We start from the raw sequence: 15,465 nt of genomic DNA, 5'->3' as shown, positions 1-15,465 counted from the left end.
CAAGAGCAAAATATAAGATATAAACGAGAGTAACGCTACGAATGAAAGAGAGAGAGAGAAAAAGAGAGAAACAAAAAAGTAAAAGAGACGAACAAACGATAGATAGATATCAAAGAAGTGACTCGTAGAGACGATGCTTGCCGACACGGTGTGCCCGACTCTCGTGCTCGTTTTCCTTTCCAGAAAATAAGAGAGAAGTCGGAGAGAATTGAGGAAGCGAGAGGAATGGTGATATTCTGGGTCCCGGAGAAGAATACCGTCAAGACACGTATATACGCGCGTACACGGTACACAGAGGGTGAAACGGGGAAAAAGCGGTGGTGAGATAGAAGCACAAAGAGTGGAAAGGAAAGTGGAGAAGGAGATGCTAGTTCCTGTCCTGGGTACCGCTTATTAATATACCTTTCGAGCCACGCGAATTGTGGCTGGTATCTTGGCAATTGCAGCATCGTGATCCTGCAGGAGATCCCGTGGATTGTCATTCTTACTATGAAGTATGATACGGTAGTTAATGCGACGGCGGATGGTGGTTATGCGACGTTATAATAACAGTAGATAAATGGGATTTTAAATTAGACGCTCGCGTTCGTCCATCCTTTTCGTATTATATTTCGTAGTAATTCTTCTTTCTAATTAATTTCTGTTGATAAGAGCGTAGATTTCGAATACAGAGATTTTAAAAAGCTATTTGTTTTGCTCATAAATGTTCTTTCTTTCTCTTTCGAGAGATCCAGAGAAAAATGCATTTTCAGAGTTTAATTAAAAATATAATGAATAATATAAAAGTAATATTGAATAAAATTTATAACATAATTAAAAATATAAAAAATATCTACACTTTTAATATTAAAAAACCATAGAGTTAAAAAGTTACAGAAAAATGTTTTAAATATATATTTGTATTATCAGAATTTGTATTTGTCTTTTATATGGACCATTGAGAACGATTTCGATTATAGAACACAAAAGTAAAATTGAAATGTAATATTAAATTGATAAAATCAGCGGCGAATAATTACAGGCTGAAACCAGCAATCTCTTTATAATTTGTCACTATATAACAGTTAATTAATAAAAAGTTGGTATAATAATGCAATAAAATTGATTAAAAATTTAATTAAAAATAGAGACACAGAGAATATATATTATGTTTTCACAAAAACTAAAATAATTATTTTACATAACCAAACAAAAAATAATATCTGCAATGTGTAAACCCATTGGTTATTTATATAAAAATAAAAAAAATTTCATTATATAAAGTGTCTCATATGTTTCGAAAAAATATTAAAATACTGCAATATCAGATAATAAATAACCATTACAGTTATTTTCTTTTTAATTTTTCAAAATATGCATTCGCAAATAATTAATTTAAAAATTCAAACGTGCTTCTTATGAACTGACTATGAAATACTCATTGAACGTTTTTCGCTCGGTTGTAATATTGACATGATTTTAAATTGTACTCTTCTAGGACACTCATGAGTTCTTCTTTAACGAAATGATTATCTTTCACAGACGAAAATTTTCCGGCGAGAGAGTGTGAGATCGGCACGGCTCGGGCACACACGAAGGAACGTAGGTCCGAGGGTTGGCTCCGGCGGCGCGGTGCGGCGCGGTGCGATGCGTCGCGACGCTCGGCGCCACGGCCTTCCTCAGTCAGCCCTGCGCCGTACGGGCGACGACCACGAGGGAAGAGGAAGCGCCGCCGCTTCTCGCCGTCGCGCGAGCCGACGCGACGCGACGACGAGCGCCCGTCCGTCCGTCGAGAGCTTTAGTCCGCGTCCGCACGTCGACTGAAACACGCGACCTACGTCCACCCGGTCCATCCGGTGTAGTGTGCGCGGCTTCCCTCCTTCCTCTTGTCGTTCAAACTCGTCCTGAAGGAACGGCCAATACTACCGGATTGGATAACAGTCTCTTCGTTCCCTTACCATTCTCCTTTTTTGTCTCTCTCTCTCTCTCTCTCTCTCTCTCTCTCTTTCTCTCTCTCTCATTGTCTCTTGTCGTCTTACTCGTGCCAGTTATCTGACAGTACTTCTCCTGCTCCTTCGACAGATGCTTCGCGATCCTTTTTAAGATATATGGAAGGGAGGATGTTTCGAGCGCATGGAAGGAAGATTAAGACCGCCGGAAATTCGGGATGTAATATCCGGCGGCCCTAGTTACACGTAGTGTACGTCAGTCGGCTTTCCTGCCTTCAAAGTTGGAGCAGCTTCAATACAAACCGGAGTAACGAAGAACGCTCACTTTTGGATTCGACGATTTCGACTTTGATCGAAGAATCAGCTCAACGAAGGTGCGTTTCCGAGGAATTTTATTGTTTTATTATTTGGGTTAAAAAATAAAAGTATCCCTGGGCGATATTATGTATGTACAATCAGTTTAAGAACTACTCTGAATTATCCAAATTGGATGTAGCATTAATAATTCTGAACATTCTCTTAGAAATAAAAACTATTTTAACATTACAAGAAAAATATTCTTATTCTGAATAAAATTTACAAATTTTTATCTCATAAAACTAGAATGATACAAAATCATTTGTCTATACATCGTACATAATCTTCAGTAATTTTTTTAGAGATGTCCGTAAAAATTATTTGTAAAATAAATCGAGATAATTTGGATAGGTTAACAGAAATTTTTAAACTGTATAAAAGACAGAGGTTGCATAGTATATTCAATTAAACATACAAAACATACTATTGCACTGTAGTGCATAAATGTTTTATACAATTGATTGAATACACTATGCAACCTCAATCTTTTACACAATTTAACAAATTATGGAAATACATATTTTATTCTTTTCTATAAATTTAAAAATTAACTTTCGATTCATTAATTTTCCTATCATCAAGTAAGCAAATTATTCATAAATAAATAACATTTTCATGTACGATTAAAATAGTTTAGATTTATATACTAACTTCCCCAAAAAAGAAAAAAATAATTTCGACCATATAATTATTTAAAGCCGCAAGAAGTTCCAATGTATCAATGTTTTAAAAATACCACGAAAAGTTATCTCCGGTAGAAGATTACACAGAAATCTTAAGAGGAAAGTCACTTATTATTATCCTGAAAAAAAAAAACTTATGAATGAATCATACTATCAATCCAAGAATTTTAAATTTAATAAAGCAACAGTCTCATTGCTGTAAGGGTCGCAACAAGTTTAAATTCACCATGGCATCTCGTTGAAGAGATATCGCGGAAGTTGCCTGTCCGACAATGTGTGTGTGTGTGTGTGTGTGTGTGTGGTTACAAGAATATTTTCTCTCATTCTCTCCTTCCGCATTCGCTATCTCCACGCACTCCTAGACAACTCCTGTACGTTAGAGGGTGATTCTCCATCCACCCTGTGCAACACGATGCGATGCGACACGACGCGACGCGGAGAGCCTTGCCTCAAACTTTTCCGTAATGAGATTTCCCGGAGAACGAAGAGGGATTACGGCGCGGAGAGACTTTTTGCTCGTGTCGCCCGCGTGCGCATCGCCGCGGTCCCATACATCAAACTGTCGGCCGGGGATGTTGCAGGTGCATATGATACGTACGGCTCCGTTAAGCGCCTTTATTACTCGTGGCGAGGCCAAGGGAAATGCGTATCGACGAGTGAAATTTTTTCCGCAAACTTTTCGCGCGTTTAGCGAATTAATCGATGTTATTCCAGTCCTCAATTATAGCTAAAACTAATGACTTAACAGTGAAAAATGTAAAAAAGCTCATCAGAGCCTACATCAGCTATTCGGATGCACAAAAATTCTTGATTTTTCGGGTGAATGTAAGAAAACTATTAAAATATACGTTTCAATCCTTCAATTCGGGTCCTTATCAATATGAAATATAAATCGAAATCACATAATTAACGCAAATTCCAAGTTGATGATTCCCGACAATTGGTTCGTTCTTCTTTATCCAAATGCCAAATTAGATAAAGAAAATCCGAAGTCATATGCATTGCATCACTACGTAGAATCACATCGCTCATTGCATCTCTGACTGTCGACACTACAAGTGTCACTTTTCCTGAAGCCGCGAGAAAACGCTTACATCAAATCTGACAATTTGATGGGCGATGTGATTCTACGTAGTGATGCAATGCATATGACTTCGGTTTTTCTTTATCTAATTTGGCATTTGGAGAAAGAAGAACAAACTAATGTGTTGGAAATCATCAACTTGGAATTTGCATTAATTATGTGATTTCGATTTATATTTTATATTGATAAGGACCCGAATTGAAGGGTTGAAACGTATATTTTAGTTGTTTTGTTACATCACACGAAAAATAAAGAATTTCTGTGCATCCGAATAGCTGATGTAGGCTCTGATGGGCTTTTTTACATTTTTCACTGATAGATTCTTTCGAACCCCATTATATATATTTGTTTAATGACTTAACATCGTTGATCGAGTACTGAGAGATTACACTGTATTGAAAAAAATGATTAGATCAAATAATAATTCTAGTTGGATTAAATAATAATTCTGGCTGGATTAAATAATAATTCTAGTTGGATTAAATAACAATTCTGGAAAATGAACAAATCAAAATTTTCTAGACAAATCTACTAGATTTCTAATTAAGATAACTAGAAATACTATATCAACTAGAACACCGGTTATCTCAACTAAAATTCTATATAATAAATTTAACCAGAAAATTCTGATTCGTCCAGTTTCAACCAGAAATTTTGTTAGTGTAGTACCTTAATCTTAAAATGCTTCGTTAACGAAGCTGACATTAATTTAATTAATGCTATTTGCATTGATTCAATTTTAGAAATTTTCATTTCAGGAGTATGTATCTACATTTCTTCGGTTTTTTAATTTTTCCTCCGTTTGGCGAAAAGCTAGCTTATTAAAGTTCTCGGAGGGCTTTCCGTGCGCACGTGCTCGTTCGCTCCCTGCTGTCGCTTAAACACGAGTACACATGTGCGATTGTCCCTCGTGAGTTTACGTTAACTTCCGTACGTCGGGCATGCCGACTGGCGACTGTTTATTTGCCACGATAATTATCGCGGGAGTTTTATAAAGTCCGGAAACGAGCTTGCACGCACGTGACTGCACTCACGACGGCACCGCTTGTTACAAAACTACTCGTCGAACTTACAAAAGGGAACGCGCGTCCTCATCCGGAGCACCGGCAACGAGATTTAACGAGCGCACTTTCCATACCGTATAAACGTGCGCGGAAAAAGCGCGTTTGTAACAACGAGCCACACTTGCGAAATGTTCCGGCGAACTTTTACGCGAAAACTCATACGACGCGCGAATGTCATAACTTGCCCCGTTTTTCCGCGCTTTTATTTCTCACCGCCACTATAATTCCGGAATTAAATATGGAGAACCTAGAATTTGCCCTTGTTAGTTGCAATTTATCGAGCTGTCAAGCGATTAAAAATCGCGATACTTAATCATTTTCAACGTTTACGTTCGCGATGTCAGTATTTTAATTCTATTAACGCATATTTCATTTTTCAAGATTATAATGTCAAATTAAGTATGTTCACTGTAATATATCACTTTAATTCCGCAAAGCACACATTTACAAAGAGAATTTTCTAAAATCTAATCTTTTCTACGTAAATGTCTTTCTTGTTAATTTAAATTTATTACAGCTTCATTTTTCTAGAAATGTAAGGTAAATATATTAATTAATGGGCATGAACCAATTGTTGGACAAAGTGATAAAACATTTCAAATATTAAGCTTTCAATGATATTTTAAATAAATTTGTTATTAAACTTTATAAATAACAAATTTATTTAAAATTGTATATATCATTAAACATTTAATATTTAAAATTTTGTACCACTTTGTTCAATAAATTGGTTGTCCATTAACTATCCATTAACTGGAACATTTATCTTATTTAATATATTAAATTTTTACTACACGGAAAGAATGTGGTTTTGTTGAAATATCTAAAAATTTATTTAGATACGAATCTGAAAACAATTTTCTTTACACCATCACAATAGTTCTGGACGCTTAAACTGATTGCTAAAATGTTAAAACATTTTTGTAACATTGTTTAAAAGTCACTTTAAGTGTTCTACATAACTATTTTAATGGTCCAACGAAATTACTTTCAGATCTGTATTTAGTTAAATTTTTAGATACTTGAGCATTTCTTGTTGGTGTATTAATATATTTTATGTATTTCCAGATTATTTGTATCTGTATTTTCGTCACTTAACACAGTAAAATTGTTTCAGTAACTTAAAACGTTCGTTATTTGATAATACTGAATCCTACGGATTTTTTTCGCGAGAATCGCATCAAAGATCGATTTCGATGTATCCAGTGTCAATGCTGAAGAGGTTAAATCTACGTTTTTACGGGTTTTACGTTCCTTCGATGTCACCTCTCGTCCACAAGTTCCTGCGCCGCGATTTAATTAAACTCTCTCCGACCTGCCATCGAAAAATCGATGCTATCGTCGTGGATTTTACTAGCGGTTCCGCGAGACTCCGAACGAAGCAATTCCGGCGAGACCGGTCGAGTCGATTTAGCTCGTTCGTGCAGAAATCCGCGCCCGAACTAGTCAGCCAGTCCCGAAAAGTTGCGGATCGTAGGGAAAATTCACAGTGACAGCAACGACAGCAACAAGGAATTGCTCTGAACTTATTCAATTGAACTAGTTCACGGTAGAACAGAGTACTTCGTCTGTAAGAGCGATCGATATTAACTCTTTAACACTATGAATAAATATGAGAGTATTACCGAAAGAAAAAAAATCGCGTCAGAATAGAATGCCTGGCACCGAAAGACAAAAAAAAAACTTGGAAAGTGTTAAAAAAAAATTAAGTAGGTAATTAAGTTTGGCACAATAAGTGTTGCTTCACTTAGATTTTTTTTCCTCGCACACGTGAAAGCAATCTCAGCGACATAATAATTATAATTTTCAGTAGTTATCATTACGCAGTCATAGTATCAACAGTGATAGTTCATTTTACTATCAGAAATATATGGCTGTTGTAAAGGTATATTAAGATATCAAAATAACCCATCGCTCACGTCTCGTTGCACGATCTGCCGCATTTTGCATAGCGCGTTATGTCAGAATAACGAGAACTTGGGATTACACTATGCTTTAGTGAGTAATCTATGACCACTCGGCCAGGAACGAGAAACGAGAGCAGGTTAAACTCTCGAGGGATAGCTCTAAGCCGGGAATGTCACGGTGAAAAATTGTTACATCAACGGACGAATGGGCCCGGAGAGAAAGAAAAAGAGAGAAAGAGAGGAGGATGGAGAGAAGTCAAGAGTTACAAAGAAACTCACTCGTATACATCCGTCGAATGTCGTTCTTCATGAACTCGTATTTCTTGCTTAATTCTAAATTCGAAAATTCTTTCACGGGAATGCACGTTGCACGTTTTTGCGATAAACGTTTGTTCAATAGATTTATTTAAACCTTATGACGCGAGATCCGCAGATTTCCATGAATATAGAAGCTCGCTTCCGCTTCATCCACCGGGAGCAGTAAAATGTTTATCACCTGGAGTTTCCCACACCTCGACCAATACTAGTTAACGTTTCAACACCTCTCTCGTGAATTCGAAAAATCCACCAACCTCTTGTTCACCTCGTTGATGAGGTTGATACTGGTAACGAGTCTGTCGAAAATATCGATCCACACAGTTATATGTATAATACTATTTCAAATTTTCCAATCTTTTTTCAGATATATAATACATACAAGAAGATGAAATAAAGAGTGAACGAAATTAATTGTATTTAATGCCAATTAATACTGACGTAACCGGAAAATTTCCATTTCCACGTTTAACCTCGTTCGTTTCGCTTATCCTGCACGTTTAACCTATTACATCTCTTTACGATGTATACCGGATGACCTGGAAATCTTTGCGGGAGGCAGCTCTTGGACGACTCACAGCCTGCGCTTTATTAAAGGGGACTTGACTCAACGTCATCTGGCACAATCGTAAAGCAAACTTATCACGCGTCCTCTAGCCACCTCGACGACCCGTATTACGAGGTCGGACAGGAATTAGATTCAAAACTCGAGGAAACTGCGGAAAGTACGAGTGAGTCTGTGCGAAGTGCGTTCGGCTTTGTCTTGGAGAACGCGAAAGGGGCGTCTTCGCACCTTCGCCGGAAATACGTATAAATCATGACTCGATTAATCTTCCGGACTTAATGCGACTGCAGACTCTACGGGGTGATTCAGAGACATCTCTGTAATAGTATTTTTTTTTTTCCACTGGATTCATTCGCCATTTTCTTTTAATGAACATTTTACTTTGTATTCCTCTCATTTTTACCTTTGATTTCTAATACTTTTTTTATGCCAAGCTTAACTCTTAGTACACACGACTAAGTCATTTGTATCCTACGCATTTCTTTTCTTTGAAATACCAGGAACACTTGATTAAATAACCTCCATTCTCTTTCTATTCTTTCCTTTGCTTAATACACAACTCTATAAATATTTTCTAAAGATGTTGAAGTATATGTAAGACTCAATAATTTTATGTGCTTGGAAAAGTAATGAAAATTAATCCGGGACGCGAGTAACCTAAAACCATCGAAAAACATCGTGCGTATTAAGGGTTAAATATAAGTCCTACATCTTTCTACATAATATTAAGGAAACAGTGCACATTTTTCAATTCCAAATTCCGCTAAAATGGGGAAAGGCGGATTCTTTGGTGGAACTATTGTCGATCTTTTGTTGAAGGAAGTGGAAGGTGGAAATTCTTCTCGCTATTTTCTGTAAGTCGAATGATGTTTGCACAGTATGCGACGCGTTTATTACCCAAGAGTAGAGGAGACACGGCGCAAATTTTCCATTCTTAAATTAGGTCGCGCATTCTGTGACTAACGCACGGCCGACGACGACGACGACGACGAGGACGAGAACGACGACGACGACGACGACGACGACGACGACGACGACGTTTCTCATGAATTGCAAATTCCTATGTTGTTTTTCTCATCTTTACGGCTTCACCAACTCCTCTTCCTCTCATCCCCTCGCTCTATCGTCTACTTTAGTCAGTTTGCGTTGCGTTCGTTTTGTTTTGTCAGGAAATAAAACGTACGTCTCCACTGACAATTTCTCGAATGGCTCCGCTATGTCGAATGATTGGCATATCATTACGTATATGAGATATTATTAAAATATTGTGTTAATTAAAAGACTGCTTTTCTACTAATAGTAACGATCGGATCTTTTCGTATATCTTCCGAAAAGAATTCTAGACGCAATATAAATGCATTATTTCATTAAAGTTAGTCGTAATTATTTTTTAATATTACCTTTTAAAAAATTAGTTACAATGCAGAATACATTTATTTGCGAATGCTATCACCAATCTTACGTATTTCGTTCTAGTTTCCTGTTCTCGTATCTTACGGGACCCGCCCCTTAAGATCTAAATAAATTATATCTATTTATCTCAGGTCGTCCTTAGGGAATCTATGGCAGAAGGAAATTCATCCGTCTACAGCGTCTATCCATCCATCTACCAATTTATCAACCTGCCGCGCTTTTTGCAGCAGTCGTTAATTTAAGTCACGAGATCGAACGGCAAATCTAACGGCCGTTGATTTACGGAGGGCATGCTTTTTTGGCGCGGTAATGGATCCGACCGTAATTCGCAACGACATGCACTCGAATTTAATCGGACAGATTTCTTCGAAAGTCTGAAAAGCACGAACGACATTCGTGGTAGAATGAACGACAGCTCCACACAGATAGTCTGGCAGGATTCTCGCTCCCTCCTTGACGTTCGCCACGCTCCGCAATTTCGTCCCAATATTCGCGAGAGAATTCGGATTTAATTGACCCAATTCAGAATTAAGCTTTGCTGTGTTTCATGAATACTTCGTTTGTAGTAAAAGGCAGTGCTTTCAATTTCGATGACATATAAATGTTAGTTTCTTTCCTATGGAAAGCAATAACATATAGCACGAACACCGAAGTGCGTTTAATTCATGACTGACAATTTATATTTCTCTTCTGCTGTTTACCTGCAGTTTGCTACATTTATGTTTTCAAAATAAAACAAATATATATATATATATACAATATATATGTTAAGTTTAAAGACAGAAATAAGAATGTATGGTTAAAAAGAATAAATCCATTCGCTGAATTATCTAGCACAGTTATTTTTAATTATGTTTCTTTTTTTCCAGATTTCTAGAGTGCTCGCTGCCAAACGCACCGACAAGTAGTACAAGACTCGTTGCCAAATATCTCTACGTGACAACTACCGCCGCCATCACTTCAAATTTGTTCCTCTTACAAAAGCTTTATGATGCGCTAACAAAGCCACGACGAGTAACTTCATCACTACAATTGCCAGATTTCTAACGAGATTTCCGTAAGAATCTCGCGAGGTTGAAAGTACAGAGGGGTTTACTTCGCGAGGAGGTGAAGAGGGACACGATGAAGAGACTTGTCTTCAACGGGACGAAGTGATCTTCGAAGAAACGAAGAAGCGAAGAGAATTCGAAGGCTTTGGGTTAGATCGGGCGAATCGGGCCGGCGACGGGCCCGATCGGTGTGATGGTCTCGGGGTGGTGCCCGTGCGTGCCACTGGGGCGTCGGCAATCGTCGGCCCAGCAGCAACAGCAACAGCAACAACAACCGCCTTCGTCGTCGAGGGCGCCGTTCACCGTCAGCGGCGCGACCGATCGTGCGGACATGGTGCAGATGTTCTACTATGAGAACCGTGGCAAGTGTTGCAAGAAGCTGCTCAGATACAATGGATACCCGAATAAGGTTAGATAGTTTGCCATCACAATTTTATTTTGCGATACAGAAAATTCGATCTGCTTATTGTCAATTACGCTTCATCGTATCCCTTAAAAAATTTGCCATTGAGATTTGTTTCAAATAAAATTCGTAAATTCCAATGAAATGTATTATTAGACAACATTAAAAAAAAAATCCTTTTATTTAATTTCTTATTTGATTATTATTAACATTTTTATAATGGGTTTTGATATTTTGTATTTCTTTAACGATCGATCAATTTAATAAAACAGCTGATGATGTTTTGTATTACATTTTAGTACATTTAAAAAATTAGGATAATTAACATTGCGAAAATTCTTTTGCGAAAATATTGGCAAGTCGCGTTCTTTGAAGACGCGTCGAAGTGAATCTTAAAGTGCTCTATCTCTCTGCGGAGGGGAGCATTAATTATTTGACGAGCGTCTTGATGAGCTTTCTCTAGAAAGGCACTTAAACTATTCTCCCGAGTAGTTCCTCTCGAAGACTTAATGTACACGTCCTAGTAACCCGTTCATATTACTATACATACATATATGAGAGATAAGTACAGAGTTAAGTTCAAGTTTCAGCGTTAATTTTGATAAAATACGATTGATTTACTTTTGATCGATTTACAAAAAATCGATAAAAATATCTCTTCTTAATATCCATCTTATTCAATTACAGACTCGAAAGTTATACTAATCGTTTCTTACGTTTCAACATTTGTACGTATCAAAAATATTGAACAGTGATAATTTCATCAAAACACCAAAAATATTGTAACAGTGATAATTTTGTGAGTATTTTATAGAAAATTGTTTAAGTAGCAACAGAAAATGTTGGTCTGCAAAGAATACACGATTAGAATTTTTTATATTATTCATTACTCTGATAATTTTTTAAATCGTATTAACATGTAAGAAAATACAACTTTCATGAAAATGATACCATTCATTCAATCGCTTGGTCTTTCCGTCGGTTATCGACTTTTCCGTCCGCTTTTCTTAATTGGATGTGATTTTAATCACATTTGTGAGAAGCAATCGTTCTGATAGCATTATATCGGAATCTCTTCGATAATTGACCTAACTAGGTATAAATCTATCCACATATCCATTTATCTATCTAATGAAACTAACTCTCCATCTATCCATCCATTTATCCGTATAATTAAACCGTCTATCCATTGCTCGATTACATCGAATTTCCTGAAAGACGCTTTTAAAACGTTTGATTGTTACGTATAAACTGAATTCTCCGATGATGAACTGACATAATGTTAATTATTAACTGTAGCTTACATCATAGTGTTATTATTAATATTATCGTTACTAGGTCTAATAACAATAAATATACATACAGTTATTATTTATTTATAAGACATATATTAAATTATGATTTATAAAAAAATCATTAAATATTCAAATATATAAATAAATTCTCTATTTATCTCAACACACAAATTTATCTCGTTCGAGTTCTCTATGTTCGGTTTAACGGTCGATTTCGAAGATTTAGACAAAACGTGACGATAAAAGTTTAGCGAAACGAATGTGACCCAATGAACATTTCACGCTCTATGGCAAGTCCAAGATCTCGGGGACTCCAAAGTGCACTGCAGAAGCGAGATAGATAGAGGAATGAAAGAAAGAGAGAAAGAGAGGAAGATAGCTATTCCAAGTTCACCGCAGAGATGGCCGAAGTTTCCGTATGCCTCCTGGGAAATAAATCGATTCGATATCTGAATAGCCATTACGCAGACGTGGCTTTGCGGAATAAAGAAAGCATAGTAAAGTGGTCGGTGAGAGGGAAAGGAGGCGAGTCTCCTCGGAGAAGAAACGAAGGAAGGACCTTATCCGGGGAACTAGACTAATATTGCAAGTTGAGAAACTACGGCTGGAATTTTCTTTCAATAACCGAGTTATTATTCATCATGGTCATTTATTACTCGAAGTCGGCTTACTCGTGTCATCTTCCGCTCTTGCTTCGTATTATTTTTTCGTCAATTCTTTGTAGCTGCGCGTAAAGAGATTCCCTCTCTTCGAACAATGTGGATAAATCAGGTTTTTTAACCGCCTCAGGGAGAAAATAATGCCAGCTAGTAAAAGAAGGAATTTTGGCAGCTGTCTGGTCGATCGTCGGTCTATTACGGAAAACAAAATTCGCGATGCTTATCACTTGTCGGAAATTTCAATGATAACGGAAGCGCCGGGCGGCGCCAGCTCTTCGCGTGGCTTTTCGGACAGATTTCCTATTTTCTCGCTCGCTCATTTTCTCGAATATGCTTTCTCCTTCCGGTACATCTCACGCATCAATCTTAGACATTACGCGGATGCTCCGAAAATGGAGAATCTAAGAGTTATCCCAGAGCCAGAAATATGAGAACGCGGGTAAATTCCCATTTCGCTAAGATATTCTTCCCAAATTCCAAATGCCGTTCTTGCAGTATTTCGAAGACAAAGTATAAGTGGATTCCTGAGATATTGTCTTGTACTTAGGTTTTACAGCTCACTATACACTCATAATTGTTCTCGACGATGAAGATACGGTTGTTCGTTATATTGTTAATTTAAGGTTCTTTTTTTAAAGATATAAAAGATCTAATAGTTTTGGTAACACGTGATGTACCTTTATTTATGAAATATCTGATTACGAGAGTTATCTCACTGAACCAACATAGATTATTACTTCGACTAACATAATATTATCTTACGTCTCAACAATTGATTTACTAACTTCCTCATAACTCTCTCGTAACGTAAATCCTAGCGTAAAACAATGTAATTCCCACAATAGTCGTAGAGCTAATAATAATTCTAGACCATAGGTATCGACGCAGTGTTCTTTTCCTCGTCAATATGTCATTGACGATAATGCCGCAGTTATTTTTACGCGCCCTTCGATACTTTAATGCGAGCTAAAACGTAGGAGGCATCTCTGTGATCACAGAGACGAAAATGTTAGGGTCGATTGATAATTTATGAGAACAGAGAGTAAACTTTCTGAGAAAGTTGTTGAATAACAAGAGATTTTCTAGAAATTGCTTTTTCTTTTAAAATAATAATTAACAAATTTAATAGAAGCGATATCACATGACGTCTGATCAAGTATTAGATAGATATATGAAAATGTGAAGGCTACATTGTACTTAAATATATTTTTAACATTTGTACAATTTTATCTCTACGTCTTTTTAAATTAAACTTTCAAGATTTTTTTTCATTAAAATTTGGAATCAACAGAAACTCTTTCTTTGAAGTAAAACACAGCTATTTAATCTGAAAAACTTTTTATGCACTTTTTCAAAGAGTAAACATAAAAAGTATGCCAGTTAGTGACTCGTGTAATGTTGGCGTAAACTCATATCCGCAAAAACTTGTACCTTTGGGACCGTCTGATCGAAGGGGGGAATGATTCGCGAAGAAAGAAAGTGGCACGTAGGGATGCGTCGCTGATTTTAATCCATCACGCTCGACGTGCTGGTGATTAACGAGAGGTGTCGCACTGGTTCTCTGGGGGTTTGCGACTTAACGCGCGCTGACATGTGTTTCGTTAGTGGCGATGTCTGCGGCATCGACTTTACCGAGAAGGTATCCTCGCGACGTCTATCGTGGTCTGATTAATCGCCTCACCTCAGCCGTTTCGCGGATGATCAATGTACATTTCGCGGGCAATAAGCGAAAGTACAATCGTACTCTCTCGCATTGCCTGACATTCGAACAACGATAATTAACGAGAGTTTGCGGATAGTTATTTCGCTCTTTAGCATTGTCTTCTCTTGGTATATCCACAATGTATTATGTATAATTTATAAAGAAAAGAGAGAGAGATAGATAGATAAATATCGCCGCTATTATTGAGTGCTTTTGGATAAAGATCCTCTCAAGCGCCAAGACAAGATATACTTGTATCACAAACTAATTGTTTGCAATGTATAATAATTTTTATACCAAAAAAAAAACTAATAAAAATGGTAATGGTAATAAAAATAATAATAATAATAGAAAGAGAGAGAAAGTGATTGGAGATAATACTGTAAAATGGAATAACTTTGATCCAAATTTTGATAATATTTAAACAACAGAACATACAAGAATTTGTATGCCTGAATGAATTTAACAATAAGACACCTTAAAAAAAGATATTTTTAAACATGTTACGGTTTGATTTTTAATATGCGTGCTATCTAAATATTTTTTACCATTTTTTACGGTAATTTTAAAAAGTGTAGTCTGCGAAAAGTTCGAATTTTTTAAATTTAATTTACATTTAAAACATTAATATTTAACAATTTATTTTATAGAATTGATAAAGTTGTAGTAGATACATAGTAAGCATTCGTGTATGGAATGAGGAAAGAGTTAAAGTTAATATTTATTTATGCATTTTTCCTTGATTATCTTGAATAGAAAAATAATTCTTCATGCGTTCCTGGGAAAAACGAGGTCGTTTAGCTTATAACCCGACTGCGCGTTATCTATTTGTTCCTGTTAAAAGTTAATTAGCGTACCCGGCGAAATTGCCCGCGGAGAGATCCGACAGGAAAAACAGCGAGGGATCCAGGAAAATATATCTTTCCACGAGAAATCTCTCCACTGTACGAGATTGAATGAACCGCTATTAAAAGTGCGCTTGCGCTTATGGAATTATTCGTAAATACGAACGATATATCGAGGATGGGATAAAGACATGAA

The 15,465-nt window shown here is 36.7% G+C and overlaps 1 protein-coding gene across 1 annotated transcript in view; it reads left to right on the top strand.

The window, feature by feature from the left end:
• The first annotated feature begins 1,707 nt into the window (after positions 1-1,707).
• Positions 1,708-15,465, top strand: part of LOC108748716 — a 42,081-nt gene continuing 28,323 nt past the window's right edge. Inside the window, exons 1-2 of the mRNA XM_018487006.1 lie at positions 1,708-2,302; positions 10,186-10,774. Of these exons, the coding sequence (XP_018342508.1) occupies positions 10,559-10,774 (216 nt within the window). The 5' untranslated portion in view covers positions 1,708-2,302; positions 10,186-10,558. The remainder of the gene's footprint in view (positions 2,303-10,185; positions 10,775-15,465) is intronic.

This window comes from Trachymyrmex septentrionalis, unplaced genomic scaffold, assembly GCF_001594115.1.
Source record: "Trachymyrmex septentrionalis isolate Tsep2-gDNA-1 unplaced genomic scaffold, Tsep1.0 scaffold24, whole genome shotgun sequence".
Classification (NCBI taxonomy): Eukaryota; Metazoa; Arthropoda; class Insecta; order Hymenoptera; family Formicidae; genus Trachymyrmex; species Trachymyrmex septentrionalis.
This window is presented reverse-complemented; position numbering and strand designations above follow the sequence as displayed.